This window comes from Botryllus schlosseri, chromosome 8, assembly GCF_051294905.1.
Source record: "Botryllus schlosseri isolate E-star chromosome 8, Bs_hap1, whole genome shotgun sequence".
Classification (NCBI taxonomy): domain Eukaryota; kingdom Metazoa; phylum Chordata; class Ascidiacea; order Stolidobranchia; family Styelidae; genus Botryllus; species Botryllus schlosseri.
The window spans coordinates 9867215-9884787 of record NC_137243.1 but is presented as its reverse complement, the minus strand read 5'-3'; the positions used below and the strand labels follow the sequence as shown (position 1 = coordinate 9884787).

Sequence of the window (17573 nt, the reverse complement as noted above, 5' to 3'; positions counted from 1 at the left end):
CGGGTGGGCAGCCTATAACGGTTCCTTTGCATCTCAATCTTTCAAGAACTTCAATAGCGCAGACGAAAATAAACTTTCTTCCCTTTCCTCCAACAACCGTGAGCCTAATTGTTGTGCTGAAAGAAGTCCTAATGAATGAATAAGATTATTAATGGTACATTTAGGTATGTATTCGCAATCGCAGTGCAGTGGATAACTGAGGTATTGGCCTAGCTAGGCCATTCTTAAATATAATATCCCCAATCGGATACTTGTAAAATAATTTTAAGAAAACGTGATGGCAACCTCCTAACAGATGTGCCATGTTTTATTTTAATATTATTTTCTCCAGCAGAAAATAGCTATTGCTGATATGTGTTTTCTCGATTCCAATGTGTATCAATCCTCTATCTCATCTCGATGTAATCCGTGTTTTTGATTTTTCCAGATTAGCGATAGAATTTATAGCATTGTTTTGAAGTAGGGACCAAAATGCAAGAGGCAGATGTAAAAACATTAACCTTGAATCGAGGCGCTAACGGCCTTGGTTTCAATATCAGAGGCGGCAAAGATCAACCTCACGTTCCACAAGACACCGGCATCTTTGTAACTAAAATACGAGAGACGGGCGCGGCAGCCCAAGACGGAACCCTGCAAGAAGGCGATAAAATTCTGGAACTCAACGGTCAAAGTATGGAAGATATTAACCACAACGAGGCCGTGCACCTTTTTCTCAATGCTGGAGATGAAGTAACGCTAAAGCTGTGGTCTGGAGCCGAAGATAAATTACTGGCCAAGGACAGACAAGAAACCTTGGGAGAAGCAAGCAAACTCGATTACACTAAAATAAGTCTCGCCGTCGGTGCTGTGGTTGGCCTTAGCATTATTGTATTTTATTTCCGAAAAGATATTGGAGAAGGGGTCAAAAACTTTTCATCTAAACTTGGCTTGAAAAAATTTTGACTGTGACTTCACGTTGAAGATTTAGTCATCGTAATCACATTCTAATACTTCTAAAACAACGTTAGATTCTGTTATAACTTGTGCACACTGAGTATTTTCGGCAATGTATGCTGGCATCCACGATCGAAACTGCATAGTGCAGTAATCTAGTTTAATTGTTGAATATTTTATGCTTTGTTTGTGGAATTTTGCATTGTATTAAGCCCATCTCCATGCTAATATTTATGCTGTCTGATTATAGTATAACCTTCTGGCTTTGAATATGTAAACATTTTGAATGATTCTTACTGAAGTGAAAGTATTGAACTTGTGTTACAATCGGACCACTTGTTACATAGAAAACCATTTTGTGATTTTTGAAGCCTCCCTCTCGTTGACCTATTCATGGCATGTTTGACGACTTGAGATCACTAATGCAAAATTTTACGGACGTATCTGGTCACAAGCGCTTGTGACCTACAATTATACTTGATGCTAATATTTTGAAAATTAATTTCATTGAACCATATCACATACCGAAATTTACTGCCATCTCACTAGAAATTATTGATTGATTCTATCAATATGTTTGCTTTGACGAATGAGAAATTGAACTGAAATTTTCTGTGTGGCACACTTTTTGCAGAGATGGACGACGGGGCCTTGAGTCTATGCAGTAGTATAATACCAAATTCTTACGTAAACCAAGGAAAGCAGTCTCTGATAACGCAGTCTAATCTGTTCAAAGTTTTGTTGGAAAAGGTTAGTGCGTAGGATATTGACTTGGATGAGGAGTGAGAAACACAACAATGCCCCGCTAAATTTCATACTATGGCGGGCCGTCATTCGTCTATACCAGTGGTTCCCAACATGGGTGATATCGCCCCCAGAGGGTTATGTTGGGAAACGGTGGCAGAAATAAATAAGGGTCGATTGGGGGCAAAAATGGTAGAACGGCTATATTTAACTAGTCGGCACGTAATGCATGGGAAAAAAGGGTTCTCGATCTGCCTAGAAAGTAGACTGAAAAAAAGGTAAACTCCCTTCGATTATATGTGGGGATGGGTATTTTGATATTTTTAGTCAATTCACCAGCAATCAGAGTTAATATGTGTAAAATTTGCGTCAAGCTTGATGAGGGGGGCGATGAATCAAAAAAGGTGTGGGAACCACTGGTCTATACGATGTCGTCCCCCAAAAAATCCACCATAGGAGCACCTAGGACAGTGGTTCTCAACCTTTTTTAGACACGCCCCCTTTATGATAGTGAAAATTTCGTGCCCCCTTATCGTCATATCGCAAAATCCAACCGGGATGCTAGCAGCCCCAACAGATTGTTTGATAGCATGGAAGGTTGACTTGATGAGAGAATTGAAAAATATAAAATTCGGTATATATATAGAGTAGTAGTAGTACTAGTTGCTGACGATTACCCCTGACGAGTGTCAGCCGAAAATATTCGGGTTTATTTCAATATGAATATACTAATCAATTGTATATTGAAGTTCTGTACCTCTAAGAAGCTGTTCAAATATAGAGAAATACGCATGAATTGGAGGAAATTTTTTTCAGTTGACCGCTTCTTCGCGCCAAAATTTAGGTGCTTTCACGCCTCCCCCCCAAGGGGGGCGAGCCCCCCAGGTTGAGAACCACTGACCTGGGATATTAGCATCTTGTTTTGTTAGCAGGCTGTCCGTAAAAGCCAATTTTATAGGATGTAGAACAGGCTGAGCCATCAATTTCATTAGCTGCCATCACCCTTGAAAGCTAACAATAGAAACCATTCAATGCGGTCAAGGTATAAATTATCATCATGATGAGTGCAACAAACGAGAAGAAGTGAAAACGATACTAAAACTACCAGCCAACTTATGTAAAGTCAGCCAAGACATATGAGTATGCAGCCAAGCAAAAAGTGAGATGACATTGTGCGCTCATCAAATGAAATAAGTGTTCAATTTTCAGCAAAGGGTATTGTAATATCAACTCGACATGGTGTCATGCGGATGTATTTCCAGAGGTCAAAGTAATCATTGTTGCTACTCCAGTAGAAGTAATGCTGTAAATTTCCAAGGCATGTCAAAACTACTTCGAGTGGACGTAGAAAATATAAGGTCTGAAAACTACTCAAGCAGTGACATAAAGTATGTTTGGTCGAGGGGCAGCATTCTCTGAGCAGTTAACCTTTTACCGTATGATTACTTTCATAATTGCAAGATGCATCATCGCAACTAATACAGAATGACTAATGACACCACATATATTTAGAATCCAGCGTTGTAAAAACATGACCAGAGTCGCAATTTTCTGATGAGTCGAGTCATTTTCTCAAATTACAGAAATGTCTCGAGTCAATCTGTGTATTGACTCGACTTGGACTTGAGTCATTGCGCTTGACTCGAGTCTCAGGCGGCCAAGACTGACATTTCATTGTAATTTTGAACAATAGTAAAGTAACCGCACCGTTGGTATTTCACCTATTCGCACTGGTACTTGAAAATGTGACCAGAAACCGTTGAAAGTGAAAAAAATTGGTATATTTTAAATGCGAACCATGCGATATCACCAAACAGAGTTATGAAAAGTGGTTTTAACAAGACTTCAACTCGAAACTGAGCAGTCAACGCAATGACTCGGACTCGGGTCGTAATATCATGACTCGGACTCGACCCTCGGCTCGCTGACTTGACTCGGTGTTGAATTAAAAATGAGTCGGCTTGGCTCGAGTCAAATGTGAGATTGACTTGTGACTTAGTTACAACCCTGGTAGAATCTTCGGAAAATAATAATCCCAAAATTACTTTTTACTTTTGCAAATTGTAAAGGCTAACTAGATCTGCCTAAAACTGTTCAAGTGGAAGTAGTTTAAAACAACCACTTGATTGAAGAGATGTCAATTTGTCCTAAAATGCCCCCAAAGACCACAAAATCTTGGCCTAAAAGTTAAAAGACACCCAATGAAATTGGCTGTATAAGTATGGTTTTCTATTCTGCTTCAATAACTTTTGGAGCCTGTGAAAAGCTTCCTCCTTTCCCAATCTCAAAATATGGTAACCACTCACTTGATTGAGTAGTCAAAACCTATTTGAGTACTCGGCAGAAGTACTTTGTTACTGACCGCGTCTGTGAATTTTAGAGAAAGATTCCCAAAGATGGTTGGAGCAGTCAGACGGTGGAATACTTTTTGTCTCAACTCTCGCTAATGGACAGCAACAATTTCATGGGGAACTGCGGAGTTGGGGAGCGTGAAGGGAGGATTTTTTCCGAGACTGTGGCTCGTAGACACTACAGGTATTGTGACACCGTACTGAATCGTACCAGTTGCTGTGTTGATTTTCACTCTGAAAAGATTTTCCAAAGGCTACTTTTTGTTTAGCCCACAGCAGCGTTGCGATATGCTATTCCCAGAGACTTGATTTTGATCAATATTCTCGGAAAGTGTACTTTCAATACAATATCCATTGTATAATAATATTTATTAACTCGAAGACTTTTCGGGTGCCTCTTTTCAAGAGTTAACGGCACACTGAAGGGATTTAAACAGATTTAAAAGCAAAACCAAAAAGGCAAAGTATGACGCAACAATCAAAATAACAAACCATGAAATTCGCATTGTACCAATGGCAACAATAACAAACTATGAAGTATACGGACATACGGTACTATAGTAGCAACGCAATTAGTAAGTAAACAGTTACTCGCACGAACACATGCACTAATGAGAAATTTGTGCACTATAGTACCGTATGTCCGTCAGACATGGGGTAATCGCGATTAGTAATCGTAATCGATTACGACGATTACAGCATTTTCAAGTAATCGTAATCGCAATCGATTACATTCGAAAAAATTCCAAAGTAATCGTAATCGACTACTTTGCATATCTAATCGATTTCTTAGTGAAAGAACGATTACTTTTTATTTTTACAAGGACTATGACATAACTGAACATTCGTGAACATCAAACAAGGAAGAGATATTATACCAGGTTCGTGATAGCACACACGTTTGATTTCCAAATGCTAATGCTCCTTATTACGTCAGAAGTAGCCTATTAGCTTTGCTCGTCATTGCGTAAGAAGTATCCACAGTAAATAGATATCCGATGTACGTAGCCTACATTAGTGTGATTGTAAGAGCACCCGCCGTGCTGTAGATCAGGTTATCTACACGTTCCACACGCCACTCCCTCGCAGCAGGATAATTAATTTCCATTCTGCCTAGTTTAAAATAGTAACTTGTGTATTGATGTTTGGCTATGCTTAGTTAAACGCAGCTTGACCGTTGCTTGTTGGCGAGCAGTAGGCCTATGTACTATACGTACGTACGCCGGACAAAGATTTGAAATTTTGTACTTGCCAAATAAAACATAACGGTTTCCACAAGGAAGCAGTGAAAATCAACAGCAAATGATATATATCATAACCGAGCCGTCTTTGCCGTTTCTCGTAACGGCAGCTTGCAGTACATTATTTGCATGAAGTTGAAGGCATAATTTTATGCTCGCTTCATCGGGCCCCGGCGGCATCTTATTCTCATATGACTCTACTTGAAACGGGCTTCAATCGTTATTTCACCATTCTTTACTCAACATTGGGACCTGCCGCCATGACCATGGGCTTTTATACCATGTTAGCGTGGGTTGTGGCTAGAATCTGGACCTAGACAGCAATTCGTCCGAGATTCCAAACTTTGGTCTTTGGCCCCATAGGGTGGTATTTTCAAGTTGAAGACTAAATTTCGTCAATATTATTAGTAATTGCATTATATTACTATTAATTTTTAATCCTCTCTCAGCCCCGATGGTCAGATTTACCTGTCGAGCTGGGAGCACGTAATTCATAATTATAACGTCCGATATCTTGTTATAATTACTTTAGTTTATGTTGTTAATTCGTGACCTCTGGTCTGTTATATAATCAAAAGATATTGAAGTGGCGCAAGAACTTTGGTGATACGCACACACGAATTGTCATGTCTTAAAACTCTGTGGGTTCCCGGGTGGCATTTGCATTATGAGCTCAGATTGGAAGGACCGTACTATTAGTCACGTCCACCCAGCGTGGCTATTGACAATGGACACATATCCTAAGTTTCGACCAAGGTCTTTCTTTAGTAGCACACTTCGTGAAGTCGCATGTTGGTCGAAACTGCGTATATCTTTTGGTGTGTCGTGGCACAGTATTGACTGGCACCTAAATGCCTATTACTATAAATTAGGGTTGCATTTAAAACAAAAATGAATTTAAAACATATGTTTAAAACAAGGCCCTTGTTTAAAAAATGTTTTTTTTAACCACGACGTCACGAATATAAAATTGTGACGTCCTAGTGGATTGATATTAACTATTGAAAATATAAGCTAAATATAGCTCATTTGACGAAATATCTGGACTATAACTGTTGAACAGACTATTTTGAGGGTTCCAACCATCCCATATCGATGTACGTCGGCCAAATCGTGTGGTAATTGTCCGTAGGCTCATACAAAATGCTTTTTGGAAAGTGTTTACTCAATTATGGCATAATGTAATAACTTTAAAAACACAATTTAGTTTTTTTTAAAGCCTTTGTTTTTAAAACACCGCTTAAAACATGTTTTAAACAAAGAGTTTTAAACAACCATTTGTTTTAAATGCAACCCTAGTATAAATTATGTATGTATTGCTTTTTTTAGGGGGAGACGTATGCATTTCAAAATGGCCCTGTGGATATAAAGCTGTATCAGCTGTACCAGCTGTATCAGCTGTATCAGCTGTATCACCCTGTGGATATGAAGCTGTATCAGCTGTATCAGCTGTATCACCCTGTGGATATAAAGCTGCATCAGCTGTATCACCATGTGGATATAAAGCTGTATCAGCTGTATCACTCTGTGGATATAAAGCTGTATCACCCTGTGGATATAAAGCTGTATCAGCTGTATCACAGCTGTATCTCGATCTTATAGGCCGATTTTATCATGAATTATTGAAAATTTTTGCGCTTCACGCTGGCTTACTAAACATTGCAACAATAATTTCGTGGCAATAAAGCGAACAACGTGATGGGGGACGTTTTATCACCGTATAAGAGCCCAAGATTCCAGGTTTTTGGGGAGCCTGACGAAGTGCTGTTTCGTTCCTGCCAACGGGTATACACACCCGGAGATGTTTAATTAATTATTATTCGAGGGCTCCTACCTTTTCAAGCACACCTCACTCAGCTCTACCAGCAGCCGGTAGCCTAAATTAGATTACGTGAGCAGAGAGACGTTAAAAAATTGATAGCAATCTATATGCAATTCCCGATCATATATTGACCGACTCAATCATGAAATATAGAAATTTCTTTTTCTTCGCGCGTGTAGGCGAGTAGAGCTGACTCACTAAATGTGTGACAGCCAACTAGACTATTTCGCGCATCCCAGACATAGTACGGACCTGATACTAATTGCAGAGTGATACCTGGGTGAATCTCGGTACGGTTTGTCTATAACAGTGGTTCACAACCTTTTTTTTGACGCGCCCCCCTTTTTGATAGTGAAAAATTTCGCGCCCCCCTTATCGTCATTCGCGCCCCCCTTATCGTCATATCACAAAATCCAACTGGGATGCTAGCAACCCCAACAGATTGTTTGGTGGTATGGTCGGTTATGAATGTTGATGAGAGAATAAAAAATATGAAATTGGGTCTATATAGAGAGAAACACGCCTGCATTGGAGGCAAATCGCGCTCCATTTTTCAGGTGACCGCTTCTTCGCGCCCCCGTTCAGATGTTTCACACCCCCCAAGGGGGGCGCGCCCCCAGGTTGAGAACCCCTGGTCTATAATATGGAAGCAGCGATGATTCTCTAAGTTAAAAGTAATTAAAAAAATAATAATAAAAAAATCAAGAATTGTTTGAACACAAGACACAGATTCCATACAGGTAGAGTGATACAGCTGATAGAGCCGTGTTACAGCTGATAGCTGATACAGCTTTATATCCACAGGGTGATACAGCTGATACAGCTTTATATCCACAGTGTGATACAGCTTTATATCCACAGGGTGATACAGCTGATACAGCTTTATATCCACAGAGTGATACAGCTGATACAGCTGATACAGCTGGTACAGCTGATACAGCTTTATATCCACAGGGCCTTTCAAAATCAAGCTATCCAGAGAGAATTTTCAAGTTATTTAAATCTCTCGAAAAGACTGTATAATTTACGTTGGTTTACGAAATACTTTTTGAGTCCCCTTCGATCTCCCTCTCTACCCTGTTGGAAATTTGGGAACCGGCGGTTATGGACCTGGCAAGAATGCAAATCGTTCGGTGCGATAAATCGACCTCTATAAAAATGGGCAATCGGTACACTATGACGTAACAAGCCAATGACGCATCTTTTTTAAAGGAAGTTTGCTATCTCATTAGGCCTTTTCAGCGCAATTCACATATTGTCTTCCGATATAACTTCTAAGATGCAAAATAAATGTAATCGTGAGTAATCGTGATTACTTTTCCAATGTAATCGTAATCGTAATCGACTACTTCCTGATTTTGCTGTAATCGTTATCGTAATCGCGTCATTCAGAATAAATCGTAATCGCAATCGATTACATTCATAAAGTAATCACCCCATGTCTGATGTCCGTGTACTTCATAGTTTGTTATTGTTGCCATTGGTACAATGCGAATTTCATGGTTTGTGATTTTGATTGTTGCGTCATACTTTGCCTTTTTGGTTTTGCTTTTAAATCTGTTTAAATTCCTTTAGTGTGTCGTTAACTCTTGAAAAGACGCACCCGAAAAGTCTTTGAGTTAATAAATATTATTGTACAATGGATATTGTATTGAAAGCTATATTCAAGTTCTGTACCACGAACCAGCTATTTAAGTACTTCCGAAAAAAGTTTACCCGTAAACATTCCTTTTCCGTAAATGCAGCTTGGAATTATCGTAGTGCATTGTTTTTGATAACGTTCAGTGACAGTATTTTGCCTTGCTTTCGGATTCGTTCGGTTTATTAGAAATTTGTATCAGTACAACACACCTCAAAAATTGAGATACAATGAAAAAGATACTCTACTCTGGGATACTCTACTTCCGCTAATAACTTGACTAATGTTGCTTTCTGCCCAGTTCTAATAATTACTGCTGACCACAAAGTGGTCTTTGAATGACTTTCTATCACCATTCACAATCAGCCATGCTTCACTTCGGCAAAGTGATTTGAATTGCTTATCATGTGCTATCAGGAAATGATTGCTTAGTTTCATTTAAACTTTTGTACTGACGCAACTAGATTCTCCCATGGAATAGGACGATCGGGCGATGTGACAGCCATTCAACCAAAAGCAGCCGGTTCAAGTCTATTGAATCAACTCTGCTCCAGTCTTTTGTTGGATTTTATCCAAATGTCAGGTACGTAATACAGCCGATTGTTTTTACCCTATCAACGACTATGATCTTGCCATCTACCAATGATTTTGGTGTAGGGATGCTGTAGTTTGTTTGCACAAAAGAAATTTATTGGAGCATGTTAGCTTCCGGGAATTACGCTCCTTGTCACGTCAAGTACGAGGAAGAAACCCGTCAAGCTCCCTAACCTTTACTAACCTTGGGAACACTTCGCTACTCTGCCTGCAAGCCTTTAGGATCCCCAATTTTTTGCTGCGTCATAAAAACAAAAATCTAACGCAATACACATCTAGCAACATCTAATATGTTACCGGTGCTATAGATTAGTGGTTCTTAACCTTCAACTCGTGGACCGGTAGAATTTCAAAACATATTTCGCAGACCGGTGGATTTTCTAGGCATGTCATCACAAATCATATATATGAGTGGAGTGAATGTCTTGATCTCCAGGGAACCCCTGTGGTTTCCAGGAACACTTTTTAAGAACCACTGTCCTAGACCCTAGTATTTCCTAGTCTTTTGGATACATCTGTGTTTGAATGTATACAAAGCGTAGACACTGCTATTTTTTTTGTAATCTCGCCACAGACATATAGGCTATGCAGCTATGCTGTCAATAATTATGATTGTGCTAATACCGTCAAAATACCTTCCTTGTGTTCAGGCATAAGATCGGCGTCCTCTTGCATTATTGTACCAATGGCAACCGGCATGGCTCTCACTTTGTGTTTTCTCACGTTAAGACATTTGCGACCAACTGCGGAATACATCGTCTGGCCGCGTATCGATCAGAAATCGTGTTTCAAGGTAAAACTCATTTCATATTCGAAAGTGCAGTTTATTTGCTTTGTAAGACGTACTATATTTGTGAGATCTGCGGCTCTTTAGGGATGCATTTACAGATCAAACAATATATTCTTATCACCAACCTTATTCCACTCGAAGCTTTTCGACTGACTCTCATCAGCAGCGAACGTCAGTAATTGCGACAACCAAATTCGAATTATAGAATGTAATTTACACAGATGCAATGTGGTCAAAGTAGTCAGTATAACTACTGAAGTAGTAAACTTATAATTAATTTCATACCAGAACTACTTAATGTAGACGTAGAAAGAGAATGCTCAAGAAAGCACTCATGTTAAGTGGTTCTAAAATGTGGGTTTGGTGAAGAAGAACTTAATTAAACTAGAAATAGGTGCAATTTTATAACGTATATTTAGTTAACGAGATGTGGGTATTTCTCTCACAATTTGACTAAATAAAAGTGACACAAACACATTCAAATAGTACTTCCTACTATTCAAAATTAAAATTGTTAGAAGATACTAGTTTCACAAGAAAAAACTGACACGTTGACTTGGAAGTAGTCTCAAAACTTAACCATTTAAATGATAGGCATGACAACCTTCCTGTTACTGACCACCTCTGCTTATTAGCAATAAATTATCAGCTAGATTTTAAACTTTAATATTACACTACGGATGGTTTATTTTATAGACGAGTCAACAGTTGAAATTTACTAAATTAACAATTAATTTCCAAACTACTTCTTCGAACTATGATATGATGTTAGAATAGTTTTGGTAATGACTGTGAGAAGTCAAAATTTTCTTCAGGGGTATTTTTTTTATTGCTTTACTTACGTAGCATCCAAGACTATTTTGATGTCCTCGACCGGTAGATTAAATTTTTGTACCACAGGCGATGTTATCTGCGGGATTCAAACCCATCGTGATAGAAAATTTGCTTGAAGGAGATGAATTGAGGACCGATGTTGAATCCGTCGAACAAGCTATTGTACAGCGCGGAGCGGACAAAATCCTATGTGTCTTTACGACTACGTCATGTTTTGCACCGAGAGTGCCGGACAGGTTGTATATTGCCATGATTTGAAAGTATCTTAAAAGTTGCCGGATTACTGTGGAATAATGATTCCAGAATTATATCAATCGTACATTGCGTGGTATATAGCAGAAAGTGCAAGCTCGGATATTTTTGCTGTTTTTTTTTTTTCTTATGTGGAATGTCATCAATAGTCTATCAATCTATGACGTCATATTACATTTGGGGTGTTCTGTTTAATTACCAGTAAGTAAGGCAAAGTTATGAAATACCGGCCGAGACTGTTCTGTATCCTTCTGAAATCAGCAATACAAACAGTCAAACACGTTGCGGGATGAGCTTTTAATCAATCGTATCCTTTTCAGAGTGGAAGAGTTGGCGATTATGTGCAAAAAGTTTGATGTTCCACACGTGATCAACAACGCGTACGGTCTGCAAGCTTCGAAATCTACACACTTGATCGAGCAGGTACGTTCAGACGCTGCGTTACATATATAGCTTAGCAGTAGCTCTTGAAGCATTTGTGTTGCGCTGTGCAGGGCTTTGGAGCAGACATTTATGCTAAATTGCTCCAGCTCCAGCTATAGAGCTCATTGATACCGCTGCTCCGACTCCATTACGCCAAAAACTGAAGTTTAAGGATGAACGCTGCTGAATTTGAAATATCTAGCTTTTCAAAATAATCACATCACAAAGATCAACCAACAAAAAAACATTCTTAATTTTCTTGATTTTGTGACGTTGCTGTTAAGTTATGGGAATTCAGCCAATAGTAGTATTCGAAGAGCTTCTTGGAGGTACAGAACTTCAATATACAATTGAATAGTATATTCAAATTTAAATGAACCCGAATATTTTCGGCTGACACTCGTCGGGTAATCGTCAGCAACTAGTCGAGAATTGGAAAGAACATCATATATCAACAATCGTATCACAAAATATGATGTCACCGGCATGAAATTTCAAATGAGAGAGCGCTCAATGTACTATTTTTAGGGGGTGCACGAACTCCTTTCGTTGACATAGTTTTGGTTGGTGTATTTTGATAAAAGTCGACTCCAAGGCACACAAATGGAAGTGTGAACGGCCGCAATAGTAGTATCATAGCTAATTATGAAATATTTCAGAGCTTCAGCTTTGTCGACAAGGTACTGTTCCTTGTTCTGGCTCCGACTCCAAAGACCTGGGAATGTCGTGTACTTGAATCGACTTCTTTTTGTTACGATAACCTAACAGTGGCCAATAGCCAAGACGACTAATGATCAGTAGAGCGTGAGCTGATATACCGGCCTTGCAAGACGTCATGTCCTACAACTATTCCGTGTGAGAAGGTCTCCAGTTGTGTGGGAATGATGTACTGGGACAGCAGCAGTTTGCTTCTTAGTGAAAATGTCTGCTTTCAGATTGGAGTTAGTAGGCTCAAAACTCCGATATCCAATAATCGGTTTGTTTAACAGGCGAACAGAGTGGGGAGGGTGGACGTTTTCGTGCAGAGTTGCGACAAAAACCTCATGGTTCCTGTCGGCGGAGCTGTGATTGCCAGTCCGCAAAAAGCCTTGATTTCCAAAATCGCACAAACGTACGCCGGCCGTGCGTCCGCTGCTCCCTCCATGGACGCTTTGATAACCCTGCTCGAAATGGGAAGAACTGGTTACGAGAAACTGCTGAGAGAAAGAAAAGTGAGCGGCCTACATGTTTGCTGGAATTTGATATATTTGCTGTGAATGCATCATTCTTGTAATGTGGATTCATACATATATACTATCCTTTTTAATACCAGTTTAGTAACTGTGTAGGCCTAATGTTGTTGAAGACAGCGAGCAGTCACAATCAGGTGAATTCAGTTATTGCTAATGTTCCCTCTAAGCTGCGCAAATGCGCAGTGCTGACACGGTCTTTGTGCGCAGAAAATCCAAGTTGCGCACAGAAAATCCGATGTGATAACCTTTTTTTTAGTCGTTACGCACTGTTGTCCAAGAGTCTGCGCAGTGAGTTGGTGAGTGTGTGCAGACTCGTCAAAAATTAGAGGGAACATTGGTTATTGCATAAAAATAAAACACGTTCTATTCCTAATTCCTCATTGCCGTAAGGTGCATATTTTTTGTATCTCCAGTTTTCTGGAAGGCTCTGGAGAAGGACACGTCTCCACTGATATTAATATTCTGTGTGTATTAATATTCTGTTTATTTGAAACTGATGTGACGTGTGACTTGTCTGCAGAGTCGGTCGAAAGTGGCAGCTATGTACAGGTTCCAGTTGATAAAAACGCCACAAAAACTGCATTGAAAATATGGTTGGCGGTTCTGAACTTGAGTATTCATTGCTGTAAAGAATTTATTAACTCGAAGACTTTTCGTGTGCATTGAGAGTAGAGCTAGCGAAATAATAATTAGAAATCGACCCTATTGGAAGGTTTTGCTACTGGCTACTGACTTTGTTTGGAGAAGGAAACACAAGCACTGGAGTCACTCGACAGACATCTTCTTACAGCGTGTTTGTGAATTATTCTGCATAGAGATTGACTCTGTACCGACACTGTTTACCTTGCAAATTATGACACACATAGTATAATTACAGGAAAATTTTGAGTACCTCAAAGGCGAAATGACAAAGATAGCCGCGAAACACGGGGAAAAGGTTTTGGATACACGGCATAACACCATTTCGATCGGTGAGTGTGTTGTTGAAGCGACTGTCTGGTACGATTTCGTGCAGTAGTTGCATAGTTTGAAGCAGGTAGAACTAGTTTCGTAGTGGTCGTGTAGCTTGGTGTCCGGTCAATACCGAGAAAACCATTACCGAGAATGCCATTACTGAGAATGGTACCGGTACAAGAGCTGGTTCTCTTTGAAACGACTTGCATCAAATTACGTCCTATTCGGCGTAATCTTTGAATTAGAGCTACAACTTCTCAGAACTTCCTACATTTATCTGGGTACGGTATCGTACATGACTGTGGTGCAGTGGTCCTCAACCCAGTTTTCCTACTAAAGTAGCTCCATTATCATGTGACCGTCATCTGTCTTGTGCAAATATTAACTGTAGGCTTGTAATAAGCAGTCACAAAATGCTTTTCTTGAAAATAAGATCATACTATATGTAGAAATTGGTAGGCTTTTATTTTTGCGAAGTTTTTTGCATCGTTATTTATTGTCTTGAAAATCCGCGTCTTCGATTTGATATGAACGAGTGCCGACAATCAATTGCCATAAAGGTAGGTGATGGCAAAAGTAATGTTAATGCGTAACGCTTCCGGCGACACCTTTTGGTGTGATCGCAACATATATGGCTCCAAAATTGAGAAACTGAGTTTTTGATGAACATATCACGTCCAGCCTAGTCGTTCCTATCTAGCATCTCATCCTGAAGCTATTTTGGACTAGTGGTTAAGTTTGTTTGTACAAGGATGTTCCATCTCAGATAAAGATGACCATTCCAATGAAGCGAAACTGACTCATGCTTTCCCTAAATTAAATGAAATACAATTTAGGTTATCAATCATTTTACTAATTTAGAGGTTTCACGTGCCCTCTGAAAATGCTTCGAGCACTGCTGTAGTGTATTCAACATCTTTCTCCTCTGTTTTGCAGCAATGACGGTGTCTCAATGTCTGGTTGGAGATGGAGATAAAGACGCAACGGAACTGGGATCGATGCTTTTCACACGATGCGTTAGCGGAACTCGGTGAGTAGACAAGCGATGAAAACGAAGTGGTGTGTTTCAGCAGGCGTAATCGATATGTCGGATTGTGGTCCAGTATTCTCGAACGTAGACTAGTATTAAAAAATTAAAAATCCGGGCCTGGAATTGCGCCTTTCACAAACTGCCTCAGAGACTGAAAGACATTGTCTGTAGTGAAGTGCTTCTTCTTTTTCAAAGTAGTCAGATAATTTTGTGTACTTGCACTACTCACCAATTGGTTTCTACTTCAAAGGTTTTCATCACTTTTTGTCTAGGGTGTAATTATGATAAGAACCACGTGAAACATCACTGTATCTCAATATATTTTATAATATGACGCCTATTTGATGTGTCATTAGTAGGGCGATTTTTTTTACCTAAAACTGACTATTGTGATCTGAAAAATGAAAATTTTGACATTTCTTTAGCCTGAACAACTTAATTTTGACAAAGTTTTGCCCTCATGTATGTAAATTTGGTGTTTCACCCATAATGTTAGAATTGCACTACTTATCTTCATTTCTGGTTGGAACTGTCTGTCTTGACAAATTTTTACATGAAAAACTATATTTTAACGAAATCTGGACTTATGGAAAAATTCCAGTAGGATCACGCATTATGGTAGAAAAAATTTAAATTTGTTGTAGTACAACGAAAAATACTTTCCTTGAAAGAATATGAAGTGTCTGTCCTTACTAAGTAGCTTTCTAAGAATGCCAAAAGAGCGTTTAGCTGCAGCAGTTGTTGTTGGCGACACTGAAGTTGTGCGTATACTGCAACTGCAATGTCTGCATCATAATTTTTCATGCGCTTCTTGATATAAGACCAATGCCCATGCAGTCTTGCTTCAGTTAGGATATTGCTGTACGTTGAGCATAACACCATGTCAACCTATTTGTTTCATTTGACCAATTATGACTCACAATGAGTCGTCTACAATGGTTGGCCGATAAAGTAGGCTACAAGCTGTAAAATGGCAAATGATAAGTTCACCGACAGTGCAAACATCTGCAATACAAACGAAATGCAGGTTGCAAAAAATTTTTGACTTTGTAAACGATTTTGACTATTTTTTTACCTAAAGCTACATGTAAAAAAAATCGCCCTAGTCATTAGTGATTTTGTATTGGTCACAAATATCCATCTTAAAATTTCAAAAGGATCCACCTCCGAATAACTGCTAAAAGTATGTGACCCCTCGACAAAATCTACTTTCGAACATACTTACTCTGGTATACTTTAACTTGCAGTAGCTACTTTTTCTTTTATGGAGTAACATCATTGACTCCTTTGAGAACGTCTGGTAACTGACATAACAGTCTAGTAGGGTTGTTCAATAATAACTTTTTTTCCCGATTCCAGCCATTCACTGATTAAATTGTCCGGTTACCCTAAAAAATTCTAACAAGTATAAGCCGCCGCAGAGCCAATCAAAATTAGGAAAACTTGAAAAGAAATTCAAATTTTCCTGTCAACCGCATGAAATTGTTAAGTTATCTTCAAAAACGATGCAAAACAGATTTTACTCGATTTCAACCTGTAGAAGCGAAGTTATTTCAGTTTTCCGTTGATAATTCTCGGATTATCGCCAATCAAGGATCAACTCAAATTACTCCGGCTTAAGTTCCGACGTCCTTTTAACGAGAACGGATCTGGCCTGTTTTTGCAGCGGTTCACTTGAATCGATCTCTCAATTAGCGTATGTTAACGTGACGTGACGCCTTTTACAGAGTCGTGGCCCGAGGGGCCACCAAAGCGATCGAAGGGCATTCCTTCAAAGGCTACGGATCGCACTGTGACGATTACCCGTGTTCCTACCTGACCGCCGCGGCTGCCATCGGCATGAGCCGCCGTGACGTGGATCTGTTCGTCAAGCGACTAGACAAGGCCATGACCGATTGCGCCAAGCGAAAGATGAAATCGAGCGCGCAGCAGTAGGGCTGTTGTTTACAGAATGTGTTCGGTGGAAGGTGTATGTGCTGGGAAGTGGCGGCTCCAGGAGGGAGATAGTATTTCTGTGGCGAATCAGATTTGTCATGTCCATGTGTAATTGTGAACGGGTCATAGTACGCCACCACAATCCAAAGAAAACTATTGGAAGGTGGTGTTGACGCTGTGTACTCGCATGACTGTTTGTTAATTCGCTGATGGCAACGTCTAATCAGACAACTACTGTTTGAAGCTCTGTACTATAATCACAAGTTACTGTGCTGAGATGTTTTTTCTATGAAATAAATCCCGTGACCAACAATGGTTCGATGCCTTGACAGCATAGTACTTGAAGTGTGCGTTAGAGGTTGCCATGCTGCAACCCGAGTTGTTTTTCGTGTCTGTACTGTACACTGTACAGTGTGCGTTAGGGTTATGACTTGAAAATAAAAATTCGAAATTTTGTGTGTCCTGTAGTCACAAATGATGAACTCTTGTGTCCTGATTTGAAAATTCACAAAAGTCGAACAAAAACCTCGCGAACAAAAATCTTCCAGTTTTCACTATGAAGGATATGCTTTCTTTTGTAGATACAGACTATTAGGCTTACCATACGTCCTCTTTAAAGAGGATTTGTCCTCTTTTTTGACTGTTTTGAAAGTGTCCTCGGAGGACGCCCTTTTGCCCTCTTTTTTGAAAACTTAGGTAAGATTTAGAGCAAATTGCAAGTGACATGCCGCAAATTAGCACGGAAGTGGAACTCCGGCGGGTATTTCGGAGTGAAAAACGGTGATTTTAGCTCTGAGAG

The 17573-nt window shown here is 39.5% G+C and overlaps 3 protein-coding genes across 3 annotated transcripts in view; all 3 read left to right on the top strand.

Moving 5' to 3' along the window:
• LOC145445220 (cytochrome b5-like) overlaps positions 1–17573 on the top strand; it is a 392395-nt gene that overhangs the window by 345433 nt on the left and 29389 nt on the right. The window lies entirely within an intron of this gene.
• LOC145445216 (synaptojanin-2-binding protein-like) lies at positions 393–1568 on the top strand. The gene has a single exon (XM_080323389.1). It carries the CDS (start codon positions 472–474, stop codon positions 940–942), a length of 471 nt encoding a protein of 156 aa, XP_080179515.1. The 5' UTR covers positions 393–471; the 3' UTR covers positions 943–1568.
• LOC145445196 (O-phosphoseryl-tRNA(Sec) selenium transferase-like) lies at positions 1550–17087 on the top strand. Its single transcript, XM_080323358.1, has 10 exons — positions 1550–1683; positions 4058–4212; positions 9195–9313; positions 9975–10117; positions 11015–11184; positions 11521–11623; positions 12613–12834; positions 13733–13826; positions 14746–14839; positions 16567–17087. The coding sequence occupies exons 1-10, from the start codon at positions 1570–1572 to the stop codon at positions 16772–16774; spliced, it is 1422 nt and encodes a 473-aa protein (XP_080179484.1). The 5' UTR covers positions 1550–1569; the 3' UTR covers positions 16775–17087.